This window comes from Urocitellus parryii, chromosome 5 (assembly GCF_045843805.1).
Source record: "Urocitellus parryii isolate mUroPar1 chromosome 5, mUroPar1.hap1, whole genome shotgun sequence".
NCBI classification, from domain to species: Eukaryota; Metazoa; Chordata; class Mammalia; order Rodentia; family Sciuridae; genus Urocitellus; species Urocitellus parryii.
In genome coordinates, this window is record NC_135535.1 from 5,388,141 (window position 1) to 5,415,544 (window position 27,404).

Genomic DNA, 27,404 nt, shown 5'->3' on the forward strand with positions numbered 1-27,404 from the left:
CAGTGTCTCAGCCCCCAGGACTCGCATCCCAACTGCAGATGGGATCACGACAGCAGCTGGTGTTCAGCCAGGTTAAAGGGCACCGCTGCCTTCCAGTGGTCGGCCCCGGGGAATGTGGTTGGAGTTCTTGTCTCTTAGTGACCCATCAACCAGGCATTTATGAGTTACATGATAAGACACATCTGGTTAGTTTCAGGATACTGTGCGTGTGTTTAGGGGTGGACGGGGATGTAACAGGGCTGGATGATTGTGGGCATAGGGTGATGGGGACAGGTGAGTCATGACACCATTCTGGTTTTGTGTATGTTTGACATTTTCATAACCAACAAGTAATTAACCTTAAAAAACTTAACAGTGCACACAAACAGGAGAATGTGCCTCAAGACAGAATGTAGACAAACCCAGGGTTCCCAGAGTGAGTTTACCCAGGGCCTATGGGAGGGCAGGAGATCAGCCGCGGCCGCGAGCGTTCAGCACCTCGGACAGCGACCTGCGGGCCAGTCTCTGGCCGGCCTCGGAGACCGCGAGACCAAGGACCTTGTAGACTCTCCCACACCTGGGGACAGGTGTCTGAAATGGAAGCCGGCGCTGGTGGACCTTTTTCATTCTGCTCTTTGGGGGTTTCTTTTAAGAGAGCGCTTGACCTTGGGCTTGCTTCTATTCCCGGGACTGCTGATGGACTCCACTTACCTGCATTTCTATGGGATGCGGATGCCACACAGTCCCTATTTACAGCTGTAAGCTAAGGAGCTTTTGAATGAGCCTTAAAATCAGGAGGTTCGAACCCTCCAACTTCTGTTCTTAGAATTCTTTTGAGTCTTCTAGGCTCTTTGCATTTCCAAATCTTAGAACCAGCCCATCAATTTCTGGGTCCAGTGAGGTTTTGGGCTGGGGTTGTTCTGCCTCTGACTGCTGCTCAGGGGAGGGGCTTCCTAACAATGTTGGGGCTCCAAGTCCACAATCCTGGTACACCCCCGTTTAATTTCTCTCATCAATGTGTTGTAGCTTATGGTATAAAACCTTGCTTAGATTCTCTTAGATTTGTTCTAAGTACTTCCTGTTTTTGTTTTTTTTTTGATGCCATTGAAAAATTTAACTTCCAATTGTCTCTTTCTGTTTGTTTCTTGGCCTTTGTATCCTACCAGCTTGCTAAACTCACAGGCTTTAGTGGCCTTTTTGCAGATTTACGAGTTTTTTCTTCTGGGGGGGAAAAATGAACTTATTGAAAAGCTTGCTACAATTGTGGTGGTAGGATCATGACTCTCCAAAATGTCCACTTATTTTTTGGTTTTTTGGATTAAACCCAGGGTGCTCTACCACCAAGCTACATCCACAGCACTTTAAATTTTGAGATAGGGTCTCACTAAGTTGCCCAGGCGGGCCTCAAGCTTGTGATCCTCTTGCTGCAGCCTCCCTCCGGAGTGGCTGGGATCACAGGCACGTCCCATTGCGCCCAGCAAGATGTCCATGTTTGATCCCCAGAACCTGTGACTATGTTATATGTCAGAGGGAAACTAAGGTTCTAATCAGCTGACCTTGAAACGGGGATTACTGTGATTTTTCCAATGTAATCAAAGGGTCCGTAAAAGTGGAAGGAGGAGGCAGAAGAGTCCATGTCAGAGGGATACGTTGTGAGGAAGGGTTCCCTCGCCACGCTGCGTCTGAAGATGGACCAGGACCATGAGCTGAAGGTCATGGGTCCCTCTAGAAAGAGCCAAAAGCAAATAGTAGGGCTGGAGAAAGTGGGGACATAGATTTCCCAGAGCTGGAGGCTCTGGAAAGGGACACAGCTTGGTCCCCTCCTTCATTTCAGTCCAGCGACCTGTAGGCCTGAGCCTGTGACCCTCTGTCACGGCAGCAATGGAAACGAATAAGCATGCACCGTCACCTACACGCACCTACCGTGGCCTCTGCCACGTTTTCTCCCCTGGTGGGTACAGACTGTGCGTTTGCGGTAGTGTTATGCTGTGTGGTGTTTTTGGTAAAATCATCTGAAAACAAGTTGCAGACATAGTTCTTCACCCTCGAATGCCTCAGCGTGAGCCATATGAACCAAAGCAGGTTCCTTCACACAATCACAGTACCGTTCTCAAATTCAGGAAACTCACAGTCACTACCACATTATCGTCCAATATGGTCCACCTTCAAACATTGCAGATTGTCTCAGTGACGTCTTCTCTGGCTTTCTTTAATGATGCAGAGTTCAATCCAGAATCCCGTGTTGTGTTTAGTCATCAAATCTCTCTCATCTCCTTTATCTAAAAGAACAGTTCTTTCAGTCCTTTTTTTTTTTGTGTGTGTGGGGGGGTCTTTATGACATTGACATGAGTGTCCAACCTGACCCTCTTCCTGGCTGTGCCCAGATCCTGATAGTCTTTGGGTGGGGGTGGGGCAGAGGCTGAGGGAGGCTGGAACTCTTAGAGGACAGAAGAGTGGGCATCAGGAACTCACTCAAGTGTGGGGCCCTTCTGAGCACTGGACCCTGTGCACACCCATGAAGTGGGCCTGCACCCATGTCCATGTCTGTCCTTCTGTCTGTACTGTCAGGTAACAACAGAGGGTGTTTCCTCCTCTCTGGAGGGTCCCCTGGGGTCCCGAGTAAGTACTATTCTGACCTCTGTCACTATCGATGGTCTTGCTTGTCCTTGAACTGCACATAAGTCAAATCCTACAACACATGTCTTTTGTGGCGGGTTTATTTGTCATTTGACTGTGAGATGTGCCTGTTGTCTCATATACCAAGGAATTCTTCTCTTTTGCCCTGGGGCCAGTCCTCCGCTGTAGGACTGCACCGGACCACAAGTTACCATTCTACTCCTGAAGGAAATTTCAGTTGTCCCCACTTTTGTCCAGCCTGCTCAACGGTCCCCGAATTGGCCTGCAGGAGCTCTTTCATCTGTGTCCTGTGAACTTTGACCAACTCCTATCATTCTGAACACTGACTTCTCTTCTAGGTCAGCAAGACGTGGTAGGCTCATCTTGTACTCTCCTGGCCCAGCCCTGGAACTGGCCTTTCTCCAAAAACCCTTGGCTCCTCTGGGTGGGGGGTTCCTCAGAAATGACCCGACCGTGGCTCCAGAGGAGTGCCGTCATGTCACCACCTGAGGTCTTTCCAGCAAAGCTGGGGAACACATTTTTTTAAAATTCTCGACTTCACGCTGACACCTCTAGTTCCCACCCATACCCTGGGGGTCTCCCTGCCTCCCCCGGCTCGCCCAGGCCGGCTCTGCAGCACCAGGGCACTCACTTGCGCAGAGCGTCCCTCTAGCCTGAACCAGAGGCCCTCTGCCACGAGGCCAGTGGCTCTCCACGTCCTTCCCCAAGTCCGCGGCGCAGGGCGACACACCGCGGGCCACCGAGCCGAGCCGAGCCGGGCCTGGCGCACCTGCAGCGTGGACTGTCCCGGCGCCCAGCGGCGGCACCTGGGCACCATGAACATCCTCCTCTCCCCGAGGAGGCCGAGCCTCAGCGTCGGGACCAGGGCTGCCTTCATCTCGGCACACAGTAGGCGCCTCACGCACGAGCTGTGGGCTGCGGGCTGGCACCCGCACCGCGCCGTCGCCGTGTCACCGCCCGGCGACCCCCGTCCCCCCGCGGACGCAGCTCCGGGAGCCGGGCAGGTGCGCGCGGCCGCCCTCCGCGCTCCGCGGGCCGCCGAGCGTGCGGGCGCCGGGGCGGTGGGCGCGCGGCGGCGCCGTGACGTCACGCCGGCGAGTGGCGCCGTGCGTCGGGCGCGGCCATGACGTCATGCCCGCGGAGCGGCCCGCGCGGCGGCGCCGTGACGTCACGCTGCGGCGCGGGCGGCGGGCGCGCGGGCGCGGGCGGGGCGCGGGCGGCGGCGGCATGGCGGAGAGCGAGGCCGAGACCCCCAGCACCCCGGGGGAGTTCGAGAGCAAGTACTTCGAGTTCCACGGCGTGCGGCTGCCGCCCTTCTGCCGCGGGAAGATGGAGGAGATCGCCAACTTCCCGGTGCGGCCCAGCGACGTGTGGATCGTCACCTACCCCAAGTCGGGTGAGGGCCGCGGGGCCGGGGCGGGCGGGGACCGCTGGACGGCGCGTCCGCCACCCAGCCCCGTGCGGCGCCGCCACCCATGCCCCTTCCCGCCCGGTTCCTGCTCGGCTGTGTGACCTTGGGCGGGTCACCCAACCTCTCTGGTCCCGGATCCAGCCGGCCTGGGATGAGCGCGGAGTCTCCGGAGTGTCGGTGGCCATCTGGGGAGGCGGGTGACGCGGGCTCCTTGGCAGCCTGGGCCCCACTGGGGGATGGGGCCAGCCGTGTCCGGAGTGTGCCCCTCGCGTCCCCGTGCTGCAGGACCGCCTGCATCGCCCACGCAGGACCCGGGGCAGTCACGTTCCCAGCGTTAACCCATGTGGACACGAGCAGTCTGGAGGGCGGAGACGGTCACCCCCACCTTTTCAATCTGGGCACTGAGGCTCAGAGAGGGGAGGTGGCTTGTGCAAGGTCACACAGCTGTGCGTGGCAGACGCCGGCCGGAGAGCCAGGCTGGGGGCCTCCGGGCCTGCGGAAGAGGTGCTTGCCTAGGGCCGCTGGAGTGGGGAAGAGGGGGACCCCCGGGGTTCCCTTGCTGTCACTGTTTGGGGGAGACGTCTGAGTCGGGGCCACTGTGTGGTTTAGCCGGTGGCGGGCCTGGGGGTTGCCTGGGACCAGGAGCTGGGCGAGCTGGGGTCTTGGCGTCCTGCCGTGGCGGGCGCCCCAGGCTCCACTGGGAAGGCCAGGAGGGGCCTTTCGGTGGAGGGCTGGTGGCCGGGGCTCCGAGGGCCCCCGGCAGTCAGGTGGCAGAGTGTCCCTGTTCCCTCGGCCTGACCACAGCCTGCAGGCCCTCCTGGCCCTTCTTGGGAAGAGGAAATGGACAGAGATGGGCACCGGCAGCTTGCTGTGGCCAGGGGCAGGCCTCCACCGCCCGCCCAGCGCTTCCACTCCAACCTTGGGTCCCCGTGGGGGAGGGTGTGGCCCTTGGGAGCAGGTGTGTAGGGCCGGGTGGGCTGGCCCCGGGGGTGGGCTGGGCTGCAGCAGTTTTGCTTTGCGGGTGGATGAGTCCACCTGAAGTCCTGCGGGGAGGGTTAAGAACAGTCTCGCGTTGGCTTGGGACAGGATCTGCCTGGGACCAAGTGGCGGTGTCCTTGGCATCGGGAGTCCTAGGATCCTGGGTTGCTGGTGGGCACCATGGTCCTGCCTTACCTGTTCCGTGGGGGGAGGAGGGGGGGCTGCGGAGCAGCCCCTGGGGCAGGGCAGGCCCTGTGACTGGGTGTCCGTGCCCGCGGAGCCCTGCACTCCAAGGACCCTGCGCTGGGGCCTGGCGGGCTCTGCTGGGGGCTTCCTGGGTTCCTGAGGAGGACAGATGACCGGGGTCACACAGAAGCACATCGGAGACTCCAGCCAGGAGGGGAGCCCGCCTTCTCTGTCCCTAGGTGAGGCCTGCAGGCCCCGCGCGAGGTCCCTTCATGCTGCACCAGAGAGCCCCGTCTTGAGTGGGCAGCAGCTGTCTGCAGCCCCGGGCCCCCTCCCCGGCCCGCGGCTCCCTGCACCCTGACCTGGGTCAGCCAGGGGTGACACCGGCCACCAGGCAGCTCAGCTCCGTAGCTTCAAAGCCCTGGTGCCATCATCTCAGGGGTCTGTCCCAGTGGGGCCCCATTTCACAGGTGGAGTTGGAGGCTGCGGGGGTGAGTGACCCTCGGAGCCCAGCTCACGGGCCTGGGACCCCCCTGGGAGGAAGAGCCGCCTGCGCAGGACTGTGCTGGCTCTGCTCCCTGACCTGTCCCCACGCCCCGCTCTGTCCCGCCCAGCTCCTTTCCACCACCTCTTGTGGCCGGTGGCATCAGGGAAAAGCCCTCAGGAGAGGGGGTCACGCCGGCCTCGAGTCCAGGGACGGTGTCATACCCCCGTCCTGCTGTGTGTGCATAGAGCTGGTGACGTGCACTGAGCAAGCACGAGGTGCACCCGGCAGAGGACCAGGGACGCCCTCCCTGTGGCCAGTGGAGCAGCAGGGCAGCTTGGGGCCAGGTCTGGGTGCTAGCGAGGAGCCGGAGTTTTTGGGTGCTCTCACTCAGAGTCACCCTTCACATGTTCGGGGCGGAGGCGGTGCCAGCTCAGGGGCCTCAGCAGTCGTCCTCAGCAGGCGCTGGCTCTTACCGCGGGGCCTAGACCCTGGGGGAAGGGTGCAGGTCTGAGTGCTGGGTGAGGCCGGGGCAGTCTGCCGGGGGCCTCTACCTTGATTTTAGGACCTCCGTGGAGGCTGGCTCAGAGTCACACAGCCGCCAAGGGACAGAGGCGAGCTCTGTCCAGGTCTCCCGGTCCGTGGCAGCTTCTCCCCTGCCAGGGTCAGTGCCTTTGGACAGTCGTGGAGGCCCTAGGGCACTGGCCCTGGGGGTGGCCTTCTCTCAAGTGTGATTGACCCTGGGGGTCTCGGGGCGTTGAGGCGTTGGAGGTTTTCGTCAGTGCTGAGCCCTCTCAGGTGGACTTCGGTGCCTGTTCGTATGTCCTTGCCACGTCCTCCCCTCCCCTGCCCTCTTCCCCCTCCTGACCACGGGGCACCGATCCCGCATTGACCTGCTTTGCCCGCGCATCCTGGGTTCAGCCCAGCGTTGCTGCTCACCCGTGGGTGGCCCTGAGCCAGTGCCAGGACCTTGCGCTGTGGCGTACCAGGGGGAGCCTCTGTCTCCTGACCCCTGGTGGCCACTGGGGCAGGCCTGCGGGGGTGGAGGGCTCCGAGTGGTCACTCACCCCCGCAGCCGTCAGTGGCCGCTTGCTGTCCTCTGTGCCCACCATGCCAGATGCACTGTTGGCCACCCTTGGCACACACTGCCGGGGGAGTGGGACCCAGTTGGCGCTAGGATCGGGGCAGGTAGCCGGGACCAGCTGCCCCTTCCCAGGGGGTGGGCACCCCGGTTTCCAGCGCCCGAGTCTAGGAGACCCTAGCTCCCAGGTGGTCAGGGCCCAGGCCCTGCAGAGTCCTTTCCTGGGTCCCCAGCTCCCCAGGGGATCAGTGGCATTCTCAAGAAGGGCTTCTATGGAGAAGGCTGTGGTCACCAGGTGCTGGCCTCTGCCTCCTGACCAGGCCTTCCCCTCGGTGACAGCACTGGCAAGAGTGTGTTTCTGACTGGGTGGCTCAGGTGACAGTGGGGACGGTTGGCCACCCAGGTGCCGCTAGCCACAGGTGGCTGTTTGATTCACAATCAGACTGAGCTGACCCCTTCAGGTGGCCCTGTGGCTGGCGCCTCCCACCTTGGGCAGCCCGAGGATGATGTCCAGGTGAAACTGACCTAGCCTGGCAGCCCAGAGCCTCAGGGAGGTCACCCCCTGTTCACGGCCCAGGATTGCCGCGGTGTCGTGTCCGCTCGTGTCTGGGAGTCCCTTGCCATCGTAGGCTGCTGGCTGTGGTCGTCACTGCCGTCATCTCGCCAGCAGGTTGCTCTGGGGCTTCCTGGTCCTCGTGGTGGTGCGTCCAGGGTCTAGAATGAGCTCCTGGTTCAGCGGGCGGCTAGCTCGCTGGCGTCACCTCCCCTGGTCCTGGAGGGCTGTTCTCCAGTGACGGGAGAGGAGCACTGCTGCTGGCGGAGTCCTGGCCTTGCCTGGCCGCTGTGTGGCCGTGGTGGGCCCCTGGCCTTCTCTGGGCCTGTTGCCCCTGCGGAGTGGGGGTCTGCAGTCCACGGGGTCACTGAGTCTCCACCTTCCCTACTGGGTCAGGAGCCCGGAGGCTCCCTGCTGGGCCCAGGCCGGACAGCGGCTCACTCCTGTTCCCCTGCCGGGGAGGCTCACCAGGGGGCACTGTGGGCCGGGGGAGGCTGGGTGGGCGGGGCTGCCCAGGCCCCGCCCACTCCCCACCTGCACTGTCCCCAGCGCAGATGCACCCTGTGACTGTTTCCTTTTCCCTGACATAAAAGTGAAGCCCGGGTGAGGGCCACGGGCCAGCTGGCGTGGGCAGCTGAGTGGGCATGGAGAGGCACAGGCCGAGGCGGAGGCGTGGCTGGCTCTCCTGGAGGAGTCGCCTCACACCTCCATGGATTAGGAAGCCAAGCAGAGGCTGAGGGCCTCCCCTGGCCCCCAGTAGGTCTCCGGTGGAGGCTCCCTCTGAGGTCCTGGTCAGGCCTTTCAGCGTGGCACCAGGTCGCAGGGTGTGCTGTGGCGAGGAGCCTGCTGCCGTGGGAGATGCCGCTGCTCCTGCCCTCTCCCCTGCCCTCCCAGCGTACCTTCCCCATCCCAGCTTCACACAGTGGGGAGCCTGCGCTGGGGGGGAGCAGTGACCAGATCTCTGGGCCCCTGGAGGTTTCTCCCCATTGCTGGATGGGCTGCGGAGTCAAAGTCCGGAGAGCTCACGGGTTCCAGAGGGAAGGGTAGGGCCTCGGGCAGCATCCTGTGGCCCTGTTGTCTCTGGGAGAGACCCCGGGCCCCTGTCTGCGCTCCAGGGCCTGGTGCTGGCTCCCCACCCGTCATTCCTCCCAGACAGTGGCCGCTCCCCGCCCTCCCTTCCTGGGCTCCCTTCCTGGCCTCCCTTCCTGGGCTCCCCGGTCTTTTTTTAGGGAGTGCAGATCTGGGGACCGCAGCTCTGCCGCCCCGGCTGCCCCTCCCCTCAGTTCCTCAGCGCCCTCCTCCTGGACCCCCGGTTCCTCTCTAGCCCGTGGCCAGCACGACCTTCTGGAAACAGCTGGCTGGCCTCTCCTTGCCTGGCCTCTCCCTGGCCCTGTGCTGCCTTGGCTTGGTCTTTGGCCAGCCCCCCTGATCTGGCCCCCTCCATGCTTGCCAGCCCCTGGCCCCACAGCGCGCGGTGTCTCTGGTCTCTGGACTCCTCCCCCCTCCCTTCTCCTCCCTGTCTCCTCCGTCACCTGCAGAGGACCTGTCCTCAGAGCTCTCTGCTCGCAGCTCCACGCTGCCCAGATGCCCCTTGCCCTGGCGCCCAGGTGCTTGGGCCCTGGGGGCCCTGGGGATGCTGGGGCTGCAGTGCCTCCCTGGTGGCAGACATCTCCTCCGGACCTCTGGTCTTCGTGCTTTGAATGTGACTCTTGTTGGTTTGATTTTGATTTTGATCAGCTGTCTTGCTTGTGGTTCTCTGGATGTTTCATATCTGTGGAGGCTTCTTGTTGTTTTGGAAAGATTCTTATCTTTTCGAATACTTCTCTACCCCCACCTCCCTTGTGGGGGTTCCAGCCTCGTGCACCCCAGGCTGTTTGAGGCTGCAGCTGCCTCTCCCCTCCGCCTCCCCGGGAGGCTCCGCCCTTCCCAGTCCTGCTGCCCTGCAGAGTGGAGCTGGCTTCTGTGGCCTGCCTGGCCCCTCGTGGCTCACGGGGAGCAGGTGTGTTCGGCTTTCTGCACCCTGCATCAAGTGTCCCTAGGTCCCTCCTGGTGTCCCGACCACGAGACAAGGGGCTGGCTCTGAAGCCTCCCCTTGAGGGCCGGAAGGCCAGGCGTCCTGCTCTGGCCCTGGGTGCTAGCGCTGCCTGGGGGCCAGCTGCTGTAGGTCAGCAGCCCTCACCTGTGGGGCGCCGTCCCCCCAGCAGCAGGACTCGGGCATCGTTAGTGTGTCCTGGGGGCCCCTGGAGGTTGCTGGGATGGCTGTGGGCCCCGTGGGAGGCACGGGCCGGGGTGGGCCTGTGAGCGGACTCTGGTGGGCAGTAGGGTCACTGAGCTGCCTGCTCCTCCACTCCCCATCCTCCTCTGTGTGGCCGACTCTGCAGAGCTGGGGACGGTGGGCAGTGTGCCTCCTCCTCCAGGAGCGGGCTGTCCCCTGAGGGAGGGAGAGCAGGGTGGGCAGCGTCTGCAGGGACCTCCTTGCGCCCCTCGGGCTGCTGCTGACAGGGAGCACCTGGCAAACGTGGGCCTCCAGGTCCCCACGGGGGTGTGGCCTCACCTCTGACCAGCTGCCTGGCAGCCTCCCTGACCCGCAGGAGGGTCTGGACCTACAGCACCTGCACCTGAGCAGGAGGGAGCTGGAGGGGGCCGGAGGGATGAGGTTTGTCCAGGACGTGGTGGCAGAGCGCCTAAATGGCTGCCAGGAGGAGGGTGACCGGCAGGGACCAGAGCAGGGACCAGTTCTGACCGCAGAGCTCTGGGATTCAGGTGGGTGGTAGCCATGAGGGGTGCCTGCCGGTCGGGGGGGAGGTTCCTCTTCTGGGGACCAGGTACAGAGGCTGTGGGCATGGGCACCTTGAGCACAGGTGAGGGCGGGGTGCGGGCGACCTGTGAGCGCGGTGGGGCCCGGCCCTCCTCTCCTGCTCCCAGGTGCGCCCACCCTGGGGTTGACGGCGTCCTCCCTGGAGAAGTTGACCCTAAGGACAGGCTCACCTGGGCCTTGGTGGCCCTGAGGAGTGGGGGCCTCGGACACCGGGCCTCCTGCAGAGAGCGGCTCACAGCCCCCGCTGACACCTGGGGAAGAGGCGGGTGCCGGTCAGGCTCCGGCCCCAGGTCCCTGCTCTGATGGTCTGACCCCAGGACAAGCGTCCTTCCCGGGAGGTTCTGCTGGGCTCTGCTGACAGGCTGCCCGCCCTGGGCCTGGGAGCTTCTGCCCCTGAATCCCAGGGACTCCCTGTGGTCTGCCAGGTCCCAGGGTCAGAATGTGCTGCCTGCCACCCCGGGAGTGTCCACCTGGTCACCCTCAGAGTGACTTCAGCCTGGCCAACAATTCCTGGCCAACCCCCAGGGGAGTGCGTGGCTTCTGTCACTGACTAGCCCTGCCTGTCACCCCCCCCACACACACACACATACACACAGGTCACCGGGTCCTGCTCACATGCCCAGCTCCCTTGCGGCTCCCTCCTGTGCGTTGGTTTGGTCGGCCTCAGCTGTTCCCACGTGGCTGCAGCCACCGCTCCTCTGCCCCACTGTCCTGGTCCCGAAGCTGCCTGTGGCTCTCCCTGGGACTGTCCAGTGGATTGAGTTGTCCTCCTGGAGGGCCCCCGTCAGACCCCGTGGGACAGGTAGGACAGGAAGTGCTGGGCTCTGGGACAGGGCAGGCCCCTGGTGAGACCTGGGAGGCCTTCTTGAGGACAGGGACCCACGGGTCCAGTCCCTGTGGCCAGGCAGAGGGCAGCCTGCTGAGGGCCTTGGGCTGCTGGAGCTCAGAGGCCTCCCCGGGCGCCGGTGGCCTCCCAGGCCCCGGAGGGACCGTGGTCAGGGGTGGGCAGCCTGTGCAGCCCCCACGGCTGCGGCTGGGTGAGGGACTGGGGTGGTGAGGGCAGTGCGGGGACTGCGGCGTGGCCCTGGGCAGGCCCCGCAGGGCTCGCCTGGGCTCTGGGCCTGGCCCCGGGTGCAGGTGCTTAGGCACACACCTGGGGTGGGCAGGTGATCAGTCAGTGGACACCCCCGGGCTCCAGTCCTCCTTTTCTCTGGTCATTTTTGTCAGGTCAGCTGGCTTTGTGTCCTCAGGAGGCCAGGGCCTGTACCCTGCACTTGACCCGTGTCCCACCCTGCCTGGTCCCACCTCTCTTGCTGCAGCCAGGAGCTGGACAGAGGCCCCTCCCTTTGTGGGGCGGGGTGGGGAACAGGAAGGAATTTGCAGCTGTTGTGATGGGGTGCAGGATGGGTCGGGGAGCCCTTGCTGGGAGGTGACATTTCAGTAGACACGTAGAGGGGGCAGAGGTGCTGACTGGGCTCGGGCAGGTACCACCAAACGCAGACAGCCCCACAGGAGGATGGGGCTTGGGCAGAGACAGGCTTGCAGCTCGGGACCTTGGCTCGGGGAGTGTGCAGTCTCCAGGGCTCACAGCCTGGCAGGTGCCCTCACTTCCATGGGTCTGTTGCTGTGCTGAAGGCAGGCGTGAAGGAGGGCGCACTGGCAGCGGTATGGAGCCACGTGGCTCATGCAGGAAGCAGTTCACATGGGAGAGGAGGGGTCAACTCAGCCCCAGTGGACTTGGTTGAGGCCAGAGGCAGGTGGGTAGCAGCACTGCCAGCGTTGCCACCGGGTGGCCATTTGCTGAGGTGGGCAGTGTGGGCTGTGGCCAGGCACCTGGTGCTGCTCTAGGAAGCAGGGTCCGCCCGAGACTGGCCTGCAGGAGTGGGGTGGGGTAAGGCCATCGTGGAGAGTGCCTAGGGCCATGGTCTGGGCCAGAGGTGGGGAGGCACAAGGGACAGCACTGAGACCCCCAGAGTGAAGGGACCGAGTGCTGAGCTAGCTCCATCTGTTCCGCGGGTCCTGGGGGTGGTGGCAGTGGGTGGCCTGGCCCACGGGACCAGGGTGCCAGGAGTGAGGACACAGGCTGGAGAAAACATGCGGTCTCCTCCCTGGCAGGCTCTGGGCCCTCTGCTGGCTCCTGGGTGTCCCCCGTCCCTGGAGGCCAGAGCAGGACTGTGCCCAGAGTAGGGGCTCATCCACCACGTGGGCAGGCTGGCCTCCACCTCTTCCTGCTCTACCCAGCCCTGAGCTGCTCGGTGGCCTGTGGGCGTAGCTGGTCCAGAAGTGGGTTACATGGGGACCTGCTGCCCCGGGCTCCATGGGGGGGCCTGCGTGGCCTGTAGGTGCGGCTGTGCGGGGTCCCTGCGGCCGCACTCCCAGAGGTGCCTGAGGCAGGAGTGGAGCAGCCAGAGGCCAGGGCCCCAGGGTGGGGAGCTTGGGGGCCCGTCAGGGTGGAGGAGCCAGGCCCCTGGGGACCTTGGCAAAGGAGGTCCCTGGCCTGGGTAGTGGACACCGGGAAGCTGGAGAGGTTCTAGGTCGGGGACACTGAACCTGAGGTGTGCTGTTCATCCCAGAGGGAAGGTCCCCAGATCCAGCAGGGGACTGTCCATGCTGGGTCGCTGCTTTGTGAGGGGAGTCCGTCAGCAGTCTGTGGCCCATGGGCGCCAGGTCATGGTGGCCACGCGGCGGGTGTGAAGACCCTGGCTGGCAGCGCTCCCCGACCCTGGGCACTCCTGCATCAGCTGAGAGTCCACCCTGGAGGCTCCGCATCCAGAGGCAGGAGCACCCTTCCCCTCTGAACTCCAAGGGAGCGGCGACGCCCAGGTCCCCCGCAGCCGTGGGGCTCGGGCTGGAGTGCTGCCCCCTCAGACTCAGCTCGCTCCCTGGGCCGAGGGGCTGCCCGCCTGCGGGGCTGGCCCGGACTTGCCTGAGTGCCCCTCTGGCCTCTCTCCCCAGGCACGAGCCTGCTGCAGGAGGTTGTCTACCTGGTGAGCCAAGGGGCTGACCCCGATGAGATCGGCCTGATGAACATCGACGAGCAGCTCCCGGTCCTGGAGTACCCCCAGCCAGGCCTGGACATCATCAAGGTACCGCCTGCGCTGGCGGCCCCAGCCCCTCGCGACCACGTCCAGTGCTTTGCAGTCACACCTGCTTGGTGGCAGTGGATGCTGAGGGGGTTCAGAGGGCTCTGGATGGAGGAGAGGAGAGAGCCCAGGTGGCCCCAGATGGCCAGGAGAGAACCCATAGGTCTGAGCCCATTACTGTGACCCTGCACCGGAGCAGGGTGTCTGTCCCCTGAGGTCAGGGAGTGCGCGAGAGAGACGGAAGCAGATGCCAAGGGGGGCAGGGAGGGTGTGGATATGGGGCCACCAGCGGAAAGCAGGCTCTGGCCTCCCCCGACTGCCCCGTCTGTGAAGGGAGCCAGGAGGATGGGTTTGCATCAAATGTGTTGTTTTGAAAATGAAATAAGCCAGCGGGTGGCAACACAAGCCTGGAGTCCCAGTGACTTGGGAGGCTGAGGCACGAGGAGGCCAGCCTCAGCAGCTTAGTGAGACCCTGTCTCAAAATAAAAAACAAGAAATAAAGGACTGGGTATGAAATTGGTGTAGTCGGCCCCTGGGTTCAACCCCCAGTGCTTCTGGGGGGGAACCTGAGGTGTATGTCCGACTGTGTACACGTCTGTAGTGTGTCTGTGTATGCATTTCCAGTCCCTGTGCCTCTGTCCTCCCACGGGTCTGGGTCTTCCTCACGCCACCTCTCAGCCACCTTTGAATTCCGGCGCCATCCCCTGAGCACTACAGCAGCAGCTTTGGTCTCGCCTGCCCGCCCCCTGCTGGGTGGACCTTCTGCCCCCTGCTGGGTGGACCTTCTGCCCCCTGCTGGGTGGAACACAGCTCTCAGAGAAACCCCACTGCGCGCAGATCCCTCTGTGCCCTGTGGCGTGGGCCTGGCCGCGTGGGCTTCTCCCTGACTGGTCCAGGAGGCGCGCAGTGCGTCTGTGCTGGGAGGCGGCTGTGCTGGGAGGTGGCCGTGCTGGGAGCCAGCCCTGCCCGGCACTGGGCTGTGGCTGGGAGCTGGCTGGATCAGCTCACGGCCTCATGCAGGAAGGGACAGGAAGTCTTAGTAGTTACCATGGTCATCAGCACTAGAGGGCAGTGGGTCAGGAAGGGACAGGCCTGGCGTCTCCTTGGGGGCTGCTTAGAATGGTCCAGAAAGAGAGGAGCAGAGGGACCAGGGGCACAGAGACCCCATGGCCCCAGGAGCCTGGCTCCTGAGCAGGGAGAGGCTGGGGGGCTGTGGGTGCCAGATCCCAGGTCTGAGAGCCTGTAGGGGGTTGGTCTTGTTCCTGGGGTGACAGGGAAGGGGTCCCTGCATGGGCACGGGAGCTGGAGATGCTTCCAGGATTGACCTGCCCACTGTGTGGAGAAGGGCTGGGGGCAGGTGGCCTCGCCGGGCTGTTGGCTGGAGGCTCCGGTCTCGGGAGCTGCTGCCTGAGCTGGCGCTGGCCCTGTTGGCCTGTCCTATGCCCTTCCTTGGTGGGGTGTCGGTGGCCCCTCCGGGCTGGGTGGGCCGCTCCTGGGTCTCTGCGTGACCTCTGTGGCTGTGAGAAGTCATCAGGCTGAGGTGGGGGCCCTCATCTATGCCCGCAGGGTCCAGCCTGATGGGGGCCATGTCTGGGAGGGAAGTTGGCCAGGTGATGTGGTGGGGCCTGCTCTGTTGGAGACCCCTTCCTCCTGGTCCCCTTGGAAGGGCCCTTAAAAAAGACAAACGACAGCTGTGCCTCCCCCAGAACCTCTCCTCTGCCCGCAGGAACTGACATCTCCACGCCTCATTAAGAGCCACCTCCCCTACCGCTTCCTGCCCTCCGACCTCCACAACGGTGACTCCAAGGTAACCCGCCATGCCCTCCTTGTGGGTCATGCCATAGCCACGCCACCCACTGGCCTGGGCTCCCCTCGGAACCTCAGCCACCTGCATCCGGGGACACAGCCCTTCACCCGTTTTAGCTGGCTCTGCCTTCACAGCGGAGCAGTGCGTGTCCCATGGCGGCTGCCGCCCTGCGCCCTTCCCTGCCTCCAGTCTCCCTAGCGCACTGCATTCCGAGGCCAGCCTCACATTGTAACTTTCCTGTCCTCTGTTTTAAAGTGGTCTGGAGGACAAAAGGGCAGCCGGTGCTCGGTGCTCGGTACTTACCCGGCAAGCACTTCGCGGGCAGGACCCCACCCTGGCCGGCGGAGTGGTGTCGGTTCAGAACGTGCTGTCGGCCTGGGAGGGGCCTCCGCTCACCATGTTCCTCTGCCCACAGGTCATCTACATGGCTCGGAACCCCAAGGATCTGGTGGTGTCTTACTACCAGTTCCACCGCTCGCTGCGGACCATGAGCTACCGGGGCACTTTCCAGGAGTTCTGCCGGAGGTTCATGAACGACAAGCGTACGTGTCCCCATCGGGGTGCAGTGCCTGGGGTCGGTCACCCTGGAGGGTGCCAGTGCTCACAGCTCCCTGGTAACCTTAGGTGGCCTGTCTCCCGATGGTGGTGGAGCTGCCGGGTGGGCCGCCGGCCGCCTGCTGAGATGCCGGGGCTGGGATGTGGCAGCGGGTCCTGGGACTAGAGCCCTGCTCCCCACCACCCTGTTGGCGCTTCCGGGAGCCCCAGCTCAAAACCCCTTCTTCCTGCGTGGGAACCAGACGGGCGGGAACAGAAACAGCAAACCCAGAGGCTACAGTGTCCCTGCTGCTGGCCGTGGGCCCTGGAGAAGGCTGCAGCTAGATGTGACCTTCATGTGGCCTTCGGCTGGACCTCAGGGACAGGCAGGTGATGGAGTAGGCCCCGTGGTGGGACAGTGCCCTGTGTGGAAAGCTGGTGTCCCCAGGGAGCAGGTGTGCAGGGCTAGGGGAGTGGGGCTGTGACCCCACCACGGCTGAGCACAGGGAGGAAGCAGCCCTGTCTTCACTGTCTTCCTCTGCCCCTCCCTGACCTCGCTTCCCTTTGCTGTCGGGCCACCTGTCCCCTGGGGTGGTAGCAGCAGCTCCTGGTACAGATGCGCTCCCTCCTGCCCAGGCCTCCATAGCACGGGCAGCTTCTTTGGGTGTTGGGGGCCAGCAGGTGGCCACCTGGGACTGTGTACCTGGAAGTCTGGAGCCGGGCCAGCTCCCACTGGATTCACTCACACTGGGGTGCTGGACCCCAGGCAGAGAGCACCCTCTCTCTTTGTTTCCAGCAGAAGTACCTGGGAGCCCCATGTGGGGGTTCTGACGAGATCAGGATGAAGCATGTGACAGAATCCAGGAACACGGAGCCCAGCGGGCCTGGAGCCTGGGGCAGCAGGCCTGGATCGTCCCCAGGCCTGGCCGAGGGCGAGTCCCTCTGAGCCTGCTGCTCAGCATACAGCAGCTGGAGCCTGAAAGTGTAGAGTGGTTTTGTTTCTTCCCAATGAATCTTTGCTTCAACTACGCCTGTGTAGCAGGGTCCCTGCCCGACAGGGTAGGAGGTGGCAGCCCCTGCGCCCCAAGGCCACCTGAGCATGCCACAGGGCCTCCTTTAGCTTTCCTGGGCCCAGCCTGCCCAGCATCTGAGTAGCTGCTCGCTGAGTGGCCACCCCAGCAACACGCGCTTTGGTCTCAGCACGTAGCCCTGTCCTGTAGAAGCCTGGGGACAGTGCCCCAGTGACAGCCTGCCAAGTTCAGGCCACTGCCCAGCAGAGCAGGCAGAGGCTGTCCCGATGCAGACCTCCCATATCAGGTGGCTGCCCCACGCACCCAGCTCGAGGCCACGCTTGGTGCTGCACGCCATCGAGTGACTCGGATCCCCAGATGGTACGCAGACAAGGGCACACAGGTTTCCCCTGGGCTCTAAACAAGCTGGAAACACATGTGCGGGGCATTAAAATGACACCATTCCCTGGTAGACAGATGGCAGAGGTCAAGCATCGTGTGAGGGTAAGACAGTCCCTGAGAAAGGCCCCACACGAGGGATTTGTGGCCTGAGATTCCAGGGGTGAGGGTCCCGGCCGGGGGGTGTGCAGTGTGGAGGCTCTGTTGATGGGCTCCCTGTTTCACAAGGCGGGGATCTGTGGTTGCAGTTGCCGTGACACATGTTCTGGGGGACACTGTGGACCGGGTCACTGACATTCTGGGGAACATGCTGGACAGGGACACCTGCTTGGGGACACAGGACACGGCCACCATGACACATGCAGTGTAGAGAATGCTCTGGATGGGTCACTGTGAGGTGCAATGTGGAGACGCTGGCAGGGTCACTGAGGGGCAGTGGGGACATTTTCCTGGGTGGAGACAGTGGTGCATGGTGACTTCCCGCCAGTCTTGGCTCTCTGCACTGCAGAGGGAGGGGAGCTGGGAGGCCCTGTGTGGCGGAGCTCCCTCTCCTGGAGCAGCGTGGAGTAGCAGGACGAGCTCTCGGCTGCCCCGTGGCTGCCGGTCCCAGTCAACTGTGCTGGCCTCTCCGGGGCTTCTGTGCAGCGGATGTGGGCTCTTCAGAGTTCACACACCTTCTCTCCTGGACAGAAGAGGGTCTCCTCCATCTGCCCTTTTCACAGTCATTTGGCCGTTCCTTCCACCCAGCACCTGCTCAGCCTTGACTCAGTTCCAGCTAGTGGCCTAGATTAGGTGACCAGGTTCCTGCATCCTGTCTCCTGTGACAGTGATGTCACTGCCCTTTTCCAGGACTCACCTCTTTTTCTGTAGAAGGAGCAGCGGTGGGCCCTGTGTGTCTGCCAGCGTGTGCTGGGCCCGGGGCAGCTGCCCCACCGCAGGTGGCCTGGAGGCCGGGGTCAGCTAGGAGGGATCTCTACAGACCCTCCCTCTGCAGCTGCTTCCTACTGCTTGGTGGGGTCAGGGTTCCTGCCGAGGCTCCCAGGCTGAGCTCCGACATCAGTGCCCTTGGAAGTGTACTGCAGAAACCCCGGGAGGGACGGGTGGGGCAGCGTTCAGGTTCTGTGCACACGGGGATGTACCGTGGCTGGTGCACAGTGGTGCATCCCTCACCCCTCTGGTGCCCTGCCCTGCCCTGCCCAGCCCAGAAGTGCTCGGCCCCTGAGCGGAACCACGGTGTGGGCTGGCTGGGGCTTCTGCCTCTTCAGTCCTCGAGGACCCCTTGAGGACTCCTGTGTTCCCTCGCACTCAGCCTGCGGCATGGTCTGTGTCCTGTGTCTGAGCCCTCTCTGCTCTACCCTACCAGCGACTCTGACCGGCTCTCTTTCCTTTCCTGGCATCGTCCTCTTTCTGACATGTGTTTGGTGGGGTCAGGGTTCCTGCCGAGGCTCCCAGGCTGGAGTCCCTGTCCCAAGTCCCCACTCCCAGCCAGGTCCCCAGCCTACAGAGGCAGCGCAGGCACAGGTGTGGCAGGAGAAGCCTGCCTAGAACATGGGGCCCAGGGGCTCCTGGTGGCTTGCCCGCGGGTGACTGTCACCCCTAGAGTTTGCTCTGCCCTTGCTAGTCTGTGTGGTGTGGGGGGCGTGGCCTGCATCCCCTCCAGCTGAGCTCACATGTCCTGTGTCCACAGTGGGCTACGGCTCCTGGTTTGAGCACGTGCAGGAGTTCTGGGAGCACCGCATGGACGCCAACGTGCTCTTCCTCAAGTACGAAGACATGCACCGGGTGAGTGCTGGGGGGGGGCCGCAGCCCGCGGGGGCTGTGGGGTGTGCGGAGCTGGCCCTGGCTACCTGTGGGATAGGAGTCTGCACCGGGCCGCCCTCCAGGTCCGTCTCCCTGCGTCTGTTTCTTTCGGACCGTTGCCCTCATGCGGCCAGCTCTCCCCAGCCTGCCACGGCCAGCGTCATGTCCCTCAGCTCTGTCCCCTTGGATGCTCGCCAGGCCCCTGCCTGCATGTCTAACTACACCGACTCCTTGCTGTTCTTCCAACCTGTTCCGCCAGCTGCCATTCTGAGGTCTTTATGTGGCTCTAGCCCCTCCAGAACGTTCTTCAGATACTCACGTGCCACACGCTCACCTCTGACAGGCGCTGCTCTTCTGCCCCTCCCTCCCAGACCCTCCTGGTCCCCTGCAGTTTCCCCAGTGTCTGTTACAGTTGGAGGTGGGGAGGGGTTCTGTGGGTCTTCGCGTCATCTGACATGGCAGCTCTCTAAGGTATCTGGAGCCAGCGCGTGGCCCTCCCAGGTGGACGGCTCTCATCCTTTCACCCTGGGCTCCTGGGGCGAGGGGCTATATGAGGGTGGGCTGTGCTGCCCGGCCTGACCTGTGTGCTCCTGACCTCTGCCCCACAGCCCAGTGTGTTCCAGTGGACGCGGCTGCCCCTGGGGCTGGCGGAGAATCTGGGCGGGGTGCGCAGGGCCAGGCGACCAGGCTGAGCAGAGGGGTGCGTTTCCTGTTGTGTTCAGAAGGGTCCCCATGGTTAGTGGTGGGGATTGGAGCAGGAGGAGGCTGGACTAGAGAGGCCTGTGTGGAACTGGACCCGACCTGGCAGTTCTGGAAGGAAACACTGAGGAGGAGGAGGGGCCCTGGGTGAAGGTGAGGCTGTCACTTTGGGCTGTGTTGAGTTTGGAGGATTGTGGGACCCCACTAGATGGCACTGCAGGTGGCTTCTTGGCTTGGGAAGAGGTTGGGCAGAGATTGAGAATTGGCGGGACCAGTGATGTGTCCGTCTGCCTCCCAGAGCCCCTGCCCTCACCTGTCCTTTTCCCCAGTGACTCTGGCCTGGGCCCTATGAATTTGGGGTCATTGGGCGTCAAGAACCAGGCTGCTGCAGAAGTGGGGTCGGTGTCTGGGTGCTGGGGTCTGCCCCTACAGAGGGCCACCAGCCTGTCCTGGGAAGGCCGCAGAGCAGGGCACCAGGCTGACAGCCCTCACTCCCTGCTGGACAACTGCACCCCAGCCAGGGGCTGCAGAGACCAGCAGAAGGCCCCACGCTGCAGAGTTGTGAGCCCACGCTGCAGAGTTGTGAGCCCACGCTGCAGAGTTGTGAGCCAGTGGTAGGATCTGAGTGGGACAGGTTTGTGAGGCAGTAGTATGTACTGCTGTAGGGCCTACTTGTGACCCTGGTGTGTGCAGAGAAGGTGTGGTCAGGAGCTGGACAGTTCTGGAAGGAGCAGCCTCGTGAAGCCAGGGGAGAGCAAGGTTAGCGGTGCAGTTGGGAACCAGGAAGTGGTGTGTGCGGAGGGTGTGGCTTGGTGACTGGGGCCTGGGCACTTGGCCGTGGTGGTGACAGGCATGGAGGAGGGCGGCTGATGGCCTGTGTGGAGCCTGGGTCAGGGGTGTCTGTCATATGCTGTACTCCAGTCCAGGTGTCAGGAGAGGCAGGAGGAGAGGAAGGGGTGGAGAAGGACTGTGCAGGGGGATGTCCCTTGTCTGGGGCAGGACAGGCAGGAGACACCGTCACCTGGGAGAGCAGAGGAAGGACAGGGTGCAGGTGTGGGCCGCAGCCTGAGCCAAGGCTGGGCATGATGTCGGTGCAGTGGACAGACAGGGCCAGGCTGTAGGGCCTACTCGTGACAACAGCTGACAGGACCCATAGACAGGTCTAGGGTGAGGGGCAGTAGGCTGGGGCCAGGGAGGAGGGCAGGCCACTGGGCGCCAAGAGAGGAGAGCCAAGTCTGAGGGCTGAACCAGCGTGAGGGACAGTGACGAGGGCCAGGTCTGGAATCCCAGGGCACTGGGCCAGACCAGGCCTTACCGCCTACTTACGGGAAGGTTCCAGGTGGATCAGGAGCTGCTTGTGAACAGAACCGTGGGAGAGCACAGTGGGCGTGGGAGGGGAGCGTACCGTGCATCAGCACCGCAGCCCCGGGTCCTCAGCGCACGTGCCCCTGGGCACTGAGGCCCGTGGTCCAGATGGCCTTTGAGGCTCGCTTGGCTGGCAGGGAGGAGCCCGTGGTGCGTCTGCTGCTGCTGGGGCTGCCCTCAGGTCCCCTCACGGAATCCCGCACACCTCCCGAGTCCTGGTGAGCAGGCCGGCCGCTGGGTCTAGCTGAGCCGAGGAGTCTGAAGCGCCCTCCCTCTTGGGGTGAGGATGGGGTGGTGGTGGGCAGCGAGGACCAAGCGCCACCCCACTACTGGCCTGGACACAGGACACGGATTGCTCAGGCCCGGGTCGTGGCCCCGTCACCCCTGTGGCATGGTGTGTGGCCTCATCTCCGTGCAGGGTGCTGCAGGGCCTGCCTGGCAGCCGTCAGCCACTCAGGTAATGTCCACTGTTCCGAGTGCCTTTCCTGAGGAGTAACTTGGGTACAGCAGATCTACAGATCCTGGCTCACAGCTTGCCAGCTTCTGCATGTGACCTCGGTGTCACTGCCCAGTGTTTCCAGAGAGAGCACCATCTGGCCTTCCTCACCCTGGCTTCCTGCCTCTGAACCCCTGCAGCGTCTGGTTCTTGGGCCCTGTGTGAGTGGCAGGCGTTCATCCCGTCACCCCCGCGGTGTCCGAGTCGGTGTGGACACTCCGTGTCCTACCATTCAGCCTGGCCCAGCGTTGTAGCGCTTCCTTTCTGGGGAGGCTGACAGGCTGAGGTGTGGCTGCTGCTCTTCAGTGCTCCTGTCATGGGGCCTGTTCCTAGGGAAGGGTTCGTGGGGAGCTGGGCCTGTGTCTGCCAGCTGCTTCTCCCAGTGCCACTGGGGACACACCCAGGCTGGGGAGAGAGGACTCCCTCCTGGTGCAGGGAGAGCCCCAGCTCGGCCAGCTGCACACACATCTGCGGGGTGGCTGTGGCCGGCAGATTCTTCCTGAAGATTTTGCTCCTCAGAGGTGAGCACTGAAAGCCCCTTAGCCGCAGACCCCCAGGGAGAACAGTGCAAGTTCTTTTGAACTGAAGTCTAAATGCAGACCTTGCCCGAGGCTGCTCAAATACCCCTTTCCCGGGCATCTCAGTGCCACTCTGAGCCCATCAGGGTTGAGACCTCCTGCCTGTGCTTGACGGGCAGGGTGTTCTGGCAGAGCCAGTGCCCTCCTCTGGTCTTGAGGGTCCGTCTGTCAGCTGGGTTTCAGTTGCTGTCATGAAATACCCGAGACTGGGGATTTTGTCTTAAAAAAGTTTATTTAGCTCATGGTTTGTTTACTTGTTTCTGTTTACTTTTTTGAGATCTCACTAAATTGCCGAGGCTGGCTGTGAACTCGAAGTCCTCTTGCCTCAGCTCCGAGTAGCTGGGATCATGGGTGGGCGCCATTCAGCTCCTAGCTCAGCCTAGCTCAGTTTTGGCGGTTCAAGGGTGAAGCGCCTGCATTGGTGTGGCTCTGAAGGCCTCGTGGCAGCGGTGAGAGGAAGGGCGCATGTGGGAGGACAGGAGGCCCAAGAGTTAGGGCTCTGGCCTGCTCGTGGGCAGTGACCCCTTTGCTAGGACTGACGGGAGTTCTGCCAGAGCTGCTTCGGTTCCTTCTGGGGAGAGCACCCTCGTGACCTGGTTACTTCCTCCTGAGCCCACCTCGTAGCCCCCAGCACTCACTGAGCCCCAAGCTCCCCACACAGGCCCCCGGAGGATGCCCTCAGGCCACCGCAGGTGGCACTTGCAGCCACCGGTTGGCGTGTGGTGGTGCCTCTCCCAGAGCCGAGTCGTGGTCTGGGAGTCCGTGGTCACACGTCAGGGTCAGCGCTGCTCACTTCTTACTCCACGAACCCGAGACTGGCCTTTCTCCCGTGTGTTCAGTGGTAAGGTCGTGCCAGAGCACTCACTGTGTGCCCAGGACCCCACGTCCCCTGCCTGCCGCCACCACCTCATGATTTTTAGGCTTTGAGTACCTGGCATTTGGGACAGGTGTCCAGGGTGTCACCCCACCCCACCCATGCAGTCACTCTGCGGGGTATTCTCACCAGGTGTGGCCAGACACTCCGGACGGGGATCAGGTGGCGAGCTAGTGCCAGCAGTGCTGGGAGTGACCCCGACACAGGGTGCTGTGACAGGTGCCAGGCCTCTTCCTGCAGCCCACGGTGGCGGGTGCTCCCATCCCTGGTCTCGGGTGGGGAGTGCAGCTGGCGGGGTGAGCGTCGGGGCTGCTGCAGCCGGAGGCTGCCCGACCCCACTGTCCCACGCTCTGCTTTGTACCAGAGCAGCCGCCGGCCTTAGCTGGATGCAGGCCAGCAGAGGTGCCCCGAGTGGACGGATGGCCACACGGGTGCGGTGGCCGAGGCTCCTGCTGATGCTCCAGCAGGCGGAGCCAGGGCAGCCTCCCCAGGATCTCTTCTTCCTCCCTAGTGCTCTGTTCCTTATGGGGGGGACGGGGAGAGGGAGGGAGGGACAGTGAGAGGGAGGGGGACAGTGAGAGGGAGGGGGACAGTGAGAGGGAGGGGGACAGTGAGAGGGAGGGGGACGGGGAGAGGGAGGGAGGGACAGTGAGAGGGAGAGGGACAGTGAGAGGGAGGGGGACAGAAAGAAGGAAAGTGAGAGGGGGGGGACAGTATGAGGGAGGGAGAGGGACAGTGAGGGAGGGAGAGGAACAGTGAGGGGGAGGGACAGTGAGGGAGGGAGAGGAACAGTGAGGGAGGGAGGGAGAGGTATGCACACAGGTTGGGTAAGGGTAGGTGCTCGCTGGGATGGAGCTGGGGTGGAGCCAGGACCCCAGGGGCCAGGCAGGTGCCCCACTCTGAGCCACACTGCAGTCCCCGATTTTCCTTTTACATACAGTGCAGGTGGCAGGGCAGGGAGCCCACCCGGCCCTGTGAGGCCGCTGGGTGGGTGCCAGTGCTATGGGACTCCAGAGGCGCGAGCGCCCCTGGGGCGTTCAGGGACTTTCCCCTTCCAGGCTGGGCCAAGTCCTGCCCGAGGCCCCGTCTGCTCATCTGCTCTGAGCCTTTGAGAGAGGACGCTGCCTCCAGCGCCCCCCAGTCTCCACCAGGAGCCCATGCTCAGGGTTCTGACTGGCCGTGAGAGGAGGGCAGGGCGCGTGTCAGCAGTGTCCCCGTGTGTGGGGTGGGGCGGGGCAGCAGGTCCTGCCTCCTGCTAGTGCCTTCCTCTGGGGAGGCTGGCGGGGGGGCCTACGGGGCCTCTGGTCCTTCTTAGGGTCAGTCTGGGGGCAGGCGGAAGGGACTCGCTCCTTCTTGCAGCTGAAGGTCACACGTGTTTGGTGCTCAGCAATCTGAAGGACTCCCTTTTGCTTCCCAGGTCCCCGTGGGCATGGGTTTGAGTCACACCTGCCAGGGGAGAGTGGGGTGCCCGGGTGGCTTCCTGATCTCCTGTTTCCTTCCAGAGGAGGTGGACCTGGGCACTGAGTGAGGACACAGTGGACAGTCCTGAGTGTCACTGGTCCGGGGCCACTTGCAGCAGAAGGTGCTGCCCTGATGGCTGCTCTGCTTTGCCCTGTCTTCCAGGACCTGGTGACCATGGTGGAGCAGCTGGCCAGATTCCTGGGTGTGTCCTGTGACAAGGCCCAGCTGGAGTCCCTGAGCGAGCACTGCCACCAGCTGGTGGACCAGTGCTGCAACGCGGAGGCCCTGCCTGTGGGCCGGGGTATGTGTCCCGCCTCCCTGCTCAGGACCCCCGCCCCCCTCTGTTGCTGCCCTCGGGCTCTGGACCATTTACAACAGTGCTTTTCTGGCTGTGCCATCTGCTTTGCCAGGGCAAGATGTTCACTTGCCAGCCAGTGCCCACAGGTGGCGTGGTGCTTGAGCAGTCAGTGCCGAGCCCACCATTGCTTGGGACCATGAGCCGTGTTGCTTATGGGAGGGCGGCTGCTGGGGTGTTGAGGCCAGATGCTTTCAGACAGGGAGCCTTCCAGAGGGCTGGCATCCAGGGCCCTGCAGAGCAGCCCCCAGGATGGCTTCAGTGCCGGGAAAGGACAAATGTAAGGTGTGGACGGGCCCTGCAGCCTCTGCTTGGCTAGAGGAGCCCCAAGTCATGCAGAAGCAATTCCCGAGGGAGGAGGCCCTGCCTTCCTTCCTTCACCCAGGGGACACTGTCCCAGGGTCTTTGGGGTACAGGTGGCACAGGTGAGGAGTGACCTAGCCCTGGGGTGAGCAGTGTGTATAGGCAGGTGTGTGCCCTTGCAGCAGGAGATGGGGAAGGTAGTCCAGGCAGGAGTCCCCCCAAGGCTGCCTGCGTTGCCCCCCTATCCATAGGGCCATGGGCATCCGACTCTGCTCGGCAGTAGGGAGTTTGGGCACTAAAGTCCCCAGGATGAATCCTGGGGTGGTGGCCATGGCCACCCAAGCCCCTTACTGGTAAGTATGACTCTCATCCATGTGGGGGTGTAGACCTGAAGCTGGTGGCAGTGTGAACTGGAACTTGCAGGGGGCAAGAAGGTTCAAGGGGGACACAGAGCCTCAGGTGGTGTGGGAGGTGCCCGTGGGGAAGATGAGAGCTGGCTGGGTCCCAGCACGGCTGTCTCTGGAGAGAGACCTGGCTCAGCCCTCCAGCACCCAAAGCTCCTTGTCCTTTGTCTAAAAGGGGTCGACACCACCAGGGGAGGCCAGAGAGCCAAGCACAAAGGGCCTCCCGGGAAGGCTGCGGCTCCAGTAGGAGGCAGGGGAGGCAGGTTGTGGGCTGTGTGGTGCCGGGTGTGCCCCCGCCTCTAGCCATGCTGGCCCTGCAGGAAGAAGCCAACCAAACCAAATGCACCCTGATGTATTCCTGGCTGCATCTTCACGAGTATCTATTATTTGAACTTTGTTTGCTGTTTTCAGTTTTGCATTTGCTGTTTTGTTCTGGCCCTCTGTGTGTGTGTGTGTGTGTGTGTGTGTGTGTGTGTGTGTGGTGAGCGTGTGGGGACGCCGCGCCCTGGGCTCCTCCTGACTGTGTGCTTGGTCATTGTCTGCCTTGGTTTCGCTTTATTTCAGTTCTGTGGTTTTGTTTCCTTTTAGCACATTGCCTCTTTGCTCAGAAGATCTCCTTGAGCTGGTGAGAGCGCAGGGCTCGGGTAGCCAGCCGCATTGCTTAAATTTGATTCATATCACAGCATAAATTGTCTTGATTCCAAATCCTAAACCAGGTGGGTGATCCTTCAACCAGAGCTCAGCTGCCTCGGCTGAGAAAATAAGTCACGGAAAAATGTAACTGTAGAGTGGTTGGTCTAGAAGCTTCTAATTGTGTCCTTTTGGTGCAATTAGAAGGGAACACGAACAATTTCTCTTTTATTTTTTTCCTCTCCAATGCTGATAGTTTTTCATTCCCAAAGAGAACACTGCCGGGCGGCTTTTGCTCAGCACCTGCCGGGCCGCATCTTCCCACCTGAGGTCCTGCCAGGGCAAGGGCGCTGCCCATGGCAGAGCTCACAGCAGAGCTTTGCTGGAGACGTCAGGGGCGGAGAGCCGAAGGGTCTGACGGAGCCGGCCAGTCCTTCTCGGCCAGTCCTTCGGCGTGACTCAGCCAGGGCCCTGTTCCCCCAGGTGGCAGCTCCGAATCCCCACTCGGCACTTCAGAGCCCCCATAACTGTTTAGACCTGCCCAGCCTGTTGTCTTTAGCAGACTTTCACCAAGCCTTCATCTGCTAGTGCCCAGCCTGCCCAGTGCCTGTCCAACCCCAGCCTCGCCCAGCTGCCCGGCAGAGGTCTGGCTCCCACCACCAGGTGGAGCGATACCTACTTAGGCTTGAGCTGAGGACCTCTCGCATCCTGTCTAATCTCAGAAGCCACTCTGCCCGTGAGTGTGTCATTCCCTCTGAGTCCCCAGGGCTCTTGAGTGTGCTTCCTGAAACTCCTGGGACCGCCAGGAGGGCTTGCTCCTTGCCAAGATATTTCCTGCCTTTTGAATGATTTTTTTTTTTCTTCTTTTTCAAGTTCTCCAGAGGCAAGTGCTGTTGAGCTCTGAGGAGTCACGGTGTCCTGAGGACCCCAACTCCACATGACGCCACAGCGCATGCACCCCACAGGTGGCATTGCTCTCTGGGTGTTTACTAAGCTCCCCTCTGTGCCGCATGCTGCTACAGGTGCTGGGGAGTCAGCCAGGAACAAGAGGTAGCGTCCCTCCTGGCGGGCCTCAGGTCCGTGAGGCTCTCCAGCACAGTACGTGGCAGCAGCTGGCTGGGCCCACTTCACTCCCAGACCCAGAGGGATTTGGTTCCATGTATGTCCTGCCATACACAGTAGTTCAAAAACACAGGGGACCCAGCTGGGCTGTAGCTCAGATGGCCCATCCTGCCCCCACAGGCCAAGTTTAGAGGGGTCCAGGAATAGATCTGGAGCCTTCCAGATCAATTTCCAAGGCTTCCTTTGGTCTGCTAGCTGGTCCAGCAACAGGTGGGTACACACGCTCTGCTCTGCTCTGTTGCAGGGCGGGTCGGGCTGTGGAAGGACATCTTCACCGTCTCCATGAACGAGAAGTTCGATCTTGTGTATAAACAGAAGATGGGGAAGTGCAACCTCACCTTTGACTTTTATTTATAG

General features: G+C 62.6%; 1 protein-coding gene across 2 annotated transcripts; it reads left to right on the forward strand.

Annotated features, from left to right (window-relative positions):
- Nucleotides 1-3,843: 3,843 nt before the first annotated feature.
- On the forward strand, nucleotides 3,844-27,404 carry Sult4a1 (sulfotransferase family 4A member 1). Of its 2 annotated transcripts, none has more exons than XM_026394354.2 (7): nucleotides 3,844-4,012; nucleotides 13,083-13,213; nucleotides 14,937-15,017; nucleotides 15,433-15,559; nucleotides 18,648-18,742; nucleotides 24,396-24,534; nucleotides 27,292-27,404. In XM_026394354.2, exons 1-7 carry the CDS (start codon nucleotides 3,844-3,846, stop codon nucleotides 27,402-27,404), a joined length of 855 nt encoding a protein of 284 aa, XP_026250139.1. The 2 variants fall into 2 exon arrangements, with proteins under 2 accessions (XP_026250139.1, XP_026250140.1); XM_026394355.1 differs by lacking the exon at nucleotides 27,292-27,404 and adding an exon at nucleotides 25,884-25,924.

Excerpts from the sequence above, each read along its gene's own strand:
- Sult4a1 (XM_026394354.2), top strand. The coding sequence starts at position 3,844 with ATGGCGGAGAGCGAGGCCGAGACCCCCAGCACCCCGGGGGAGTTCGAG. Across the intron at positions 13,214-14,936 it reads CAGGCCTGGACATCATCAAG|GAACTGACATCTCCACGCCT; the intron begins GTACCGCCTGCG and ends CTCTGCCCGCAG. Across the intron at positions 24,535-27,291 it reads GGCCCTGCCTGTGGGCCGGG|GGCGGGTCGGGCTGTGGAAG; the intron begins GTATGTGTCCCG and ends GCTCTGTTGCAG.